Below are 3,512 nucleotides of genomic sequence, written 5' to 3' on the forward strand. Positions count from 1 at the left end.
GACAGTTTTGCTTTTCGGCATTAGTGGTCCACTGGCAAAGTATAGTATTCATATCACTATGCTTAGACTACCTTTTTTGTTGAATCCTAAATACTGCTAATATTACCTTAAAATATTATTAGTAATCAAGTGAGGTACAGCTATTTTACCAAATTCATGAAGCAGCTGTCTTTCTTGCAAATCAGAATGTTCTATCCTGCTTGATGTATTTATGATCTTTCCAACTAACTGGTCCATAAGTACATCACACTTTCATTGCCAGGTATGTATACATCAGAATCTATCTCCATGTTATTCATGACTTATTTAACCATTTCAGAACAGACCAAATGAAAGCTAATTGAATGAGTTTGAATGCAGCCACAATATTGCAGTAATTGATCTCAAAACTGCCATGTGAATATAAGGCTAAACCCAAAAAACAAATAATTACTGTTTGTGGTTAAAAAGTTAAAAGTATATGTTAGCTTTTATCATACGAAAAACAGTTAGAGCAAGACAAATAACTATAAATAAATGCATAAACATATGGATACTATCAAGACACTTAACCAAAACAGTAAAATGCTTTTATTTATTTTTTTTTTTAACCCATATCTAATCAGTGATGGTTTAAGAAAAATTACTCTCCGTCTACTTATACACTGCTTACCTTCAACATGCCTACAAAGTTCATTACAATGTACTGGATGGAGCAGAGCTGGAGGAAGGGTTGGTGGAGGGCAGGGTCCTCTAGGAAGAAAGCCAGTTGTGACCATGCTGCTCTGCGCACCTCACTCTCACCAGCACTCATCACCAGTTCCACCACCTTTGCCAATCTTCCTGTCTGTTGATATACATATTATGAGCACTTTGTAAATGGTTTATGAAAATATACATTCTTAAAGAATGTGCATAGACTATGGAATTTAATAGAAGCCTTCATGAATCTTTTTTCCTATTATAAACCAGAAGTTAAAAAAATCATGGCACTGTGCATAAAATACATAATATGAACTCTCTTACTGTAATTTTGCCATTTTTTATGTTTTATAGAAGTTTGAAAGCTCTCCATGTAAAATTCAATTCACTTATAAATAATAACAATTACAAAATAAACAGAGATATTATTTCTATATAGGGAGATCTCTCTGAGACATACACATTGTGATACCACCAATCTTAACAAACCTCTGTTGATATTCTGCCTTTAAGAAGTAGATGGATTGGCTGACTGTTAATGAATAAGTCATGGTGGGTCATCAAGTGGAACGCGCGTGGATCCGGGACAAAAACTGTTGTTTCCGCTGCCAGTCTGTGAACCACATGTGACAGCGCTTGGACTCTTATCTCTCTGTCCTTTGAGTATAAGCACTGGAGGTGGAACTTTAAAATCTGGAAGAGAATATATGAATATTAGAAAAGAAAAAAAGAGCACATGGTAAAGCAAATGTGATTCCAGAAGACATTAACTTCATTCTTGAATCTTGAGAAAACAAATTCAAAATCTATAATATGCTCTGGATCTTTCTATTATAATATGGCAATGTTGCAGAATAATTTGACAGTTCATCAGAGCCTGAAAAAATGAAAAGTAAGAGGTGTGACTTTAAAATTTAAACAAAAATAGCCAGCTGGTGTAATACTAACATGACCATAGAATGGCTAGTTATCAACAGAAATTATATTTTAAGCAAATCCTTCTTTGCTTCTGAAACATAATACATGATAACATTCTGCTTATCTTCATTTATAACTGATTTAAATCTCTACTATGCAGTACCATATTTTTTTTCCCCTTGTTTCTTTTGTTCAAAGGCTCTATATACCACATAATCTGCCCTTAACTACAAACTGTAAGTACTAAATAGCAAATCCTTCCCATACCTTAAAATTTTCCTCTATTCTATTACTTCCGTAAATGTCAGCTGGAAGATTAGCAACTGCTCGACCAAGGTTGGTGTCTGAATCTGCTAAATACTGCAGATCGAGGAGACATTCACACCAGCATTCCACAGCATTAGCCCACACAGTCTGACTCATCAACAGTTTGCCACGAAACAGGGCAAGCAACATGGCTTTTGTTACTTGAACCACCTGTTGATTGGTATATTCCAATTAAGTACTTTACCATCATCTTTACAGTGGAATGTCAAATATGACAAAACTTTCCATGCAGTGAATCTAACCATTATGTTACAAAAAACAATAGTTCCAGCATATGAATTACATATATAAAGCAAAAACAAATGGCAAAGTTAGTAAATAATAACATAAAAAGTATACTCCTACCTCATCATTTTCATCAACCAGTCCACTAAAAAGAAGAAATCTGATGACAGATGATGCAAGGAGAATGGATACTCTGGCAGATCTACTAAGAGATGTATCTGCTACTTGTGATATTCCAATGCTTCCTTCAACTAGCTTTAAAACACACTTGAACCTGTATAAAACCATAATTGTTTTTAGAATAAATGTAATTCTGATATGTATTACAGTAATATTTATAAAAGAATACGCACTTATTCATAAAGCAAAGAAATGCTCAGGATGATTATAAATATATTCACAGTTTGAAATATATCAACAGTTGACATCATCTCACCCTGTTGATCGTAAATCATCATCAGGATAGCTTAAAACTTGCAGAAGCAACTGTCTCATCCTCTCCAGCTGCTCTGCATCCACATTTCCAAGAGCAACCTGCTTTGCCAATCCTCTTACTAGCTTCTCCACAAACACAGTGCTTTGGTGAATGCTCGCCACTGGGAGAGATCTTTCAGCTAGCTCAAGAAACTGTGCAAGCTGTGAGGTGGAAGTCCTCAGGAAATCAGATGTGGCACAGAGACCTTGGGCAGCAAAGGTGATGCTCTTGACTTGCTTGGCTAGTCTGGGCTCTGCTTTACTGAGGTGGGCAAGGAGATGTGCATGATGCTTGCTGTACTCTATATAGAAACCACCATCACATAAAACTGCCACCAAGCTTTTAGCTACATCATGATCTATAACCTGGAAACATAAAGTTGGTTTAAATTCTTTTTGTCAAACACATGTACTTCATATTTCATAAAATGAAGTGTTTCTAAGACTGCTGTCAAGTTTAAAGCCAACAAAAAAGAGTATTCTTAAACTTATATAGAAAAAGTTGTGAAGCAGAATTAATAATTCTACAGTGTGAGAGTAATCTATATAGTTTGATGCAACATCATCTAAATTACAAGTTTTATAATCCAATGAAGCAGTATCAAAAAGATTATACAAATAACTGGAATTAAGCAGTTTAGTTTAAAAAGTTTTTTACATTAAGCGCAACAAATTATGTTTATACTCTGACCTGGCAAGAAGCTTCCAGTGGTACAAAATTCTTGAAAATATTACTTAACAACAAAGCTAGACAGTTTGTATCAGTCACATATTTCTCCAAATCTGCTGATGATCTGGCATTTTTTCTCCATTCAAAGGTAGCCATCAGAAGATGAGCAATACTTTTTATAACCTGAAATACAAGAGCAGGTTCCTTAACACAAAAG

The 3,512-nt window shown here is 34.7% G+C and overlaps 1 protein-coding gene across 1 annotated transcript in view; it reads right to left on the bottom strand.

Annotated features, from left to right (window-relative positions):
* Nucleotides 1-3,512, bottom strand: part of LOC119593981 (rotatin-like) — a 50,058-nt gene that overhangs the window by 40,684 nt on the left and 5,862 nt on the right. Inside the window, exons 10-15 of the mRNA XM_037943003.1 lie at nucleotides 3,317-3,479; nucleotides 2,588-2,991; nucleotides 2,272-2,425; nucleotides 1,867-2,076; nucleotides 1,171-1,374; nucleotides 653-826 (exon numbers count right to left, since the gene is read on the bottom strand). Coding sequence (XP_037798931.1) covers nucleotides 653-826; nucleotides 1,171-1,374; nucleotides 1,867-2,076; nucleotides 2,272-2,425; nucleotides 2,588-2,991; nucleotides 3,317-3,479 — 1,309 coding nt within the window. The remainder of the gene's footprint in view (nucleotides 1-652; nucleotides 827-1,170; nucleotides 1,375-1,866; nucleotides 2,077-2,271; nucleotides 2,426-2,587; nucleotides 2,992-3,316; nucleotides 3,480-3,512) is intronic.

Source organism: Penaeus monodon, chromosome 33 (genome assembly GCF_015228065.2).
Source record: "Penaeus monodon isolate SGIC_2016 chromosome 33, NSTDA_Pmon_1, whole genome shotgun sequence".
NCBI classification, from domain to species: Eukaryota; Metazoa; Arthropoda; class Malacostraca; order Decapoda; family Penaeidae; genus Penaeus; species Penaeus monodon.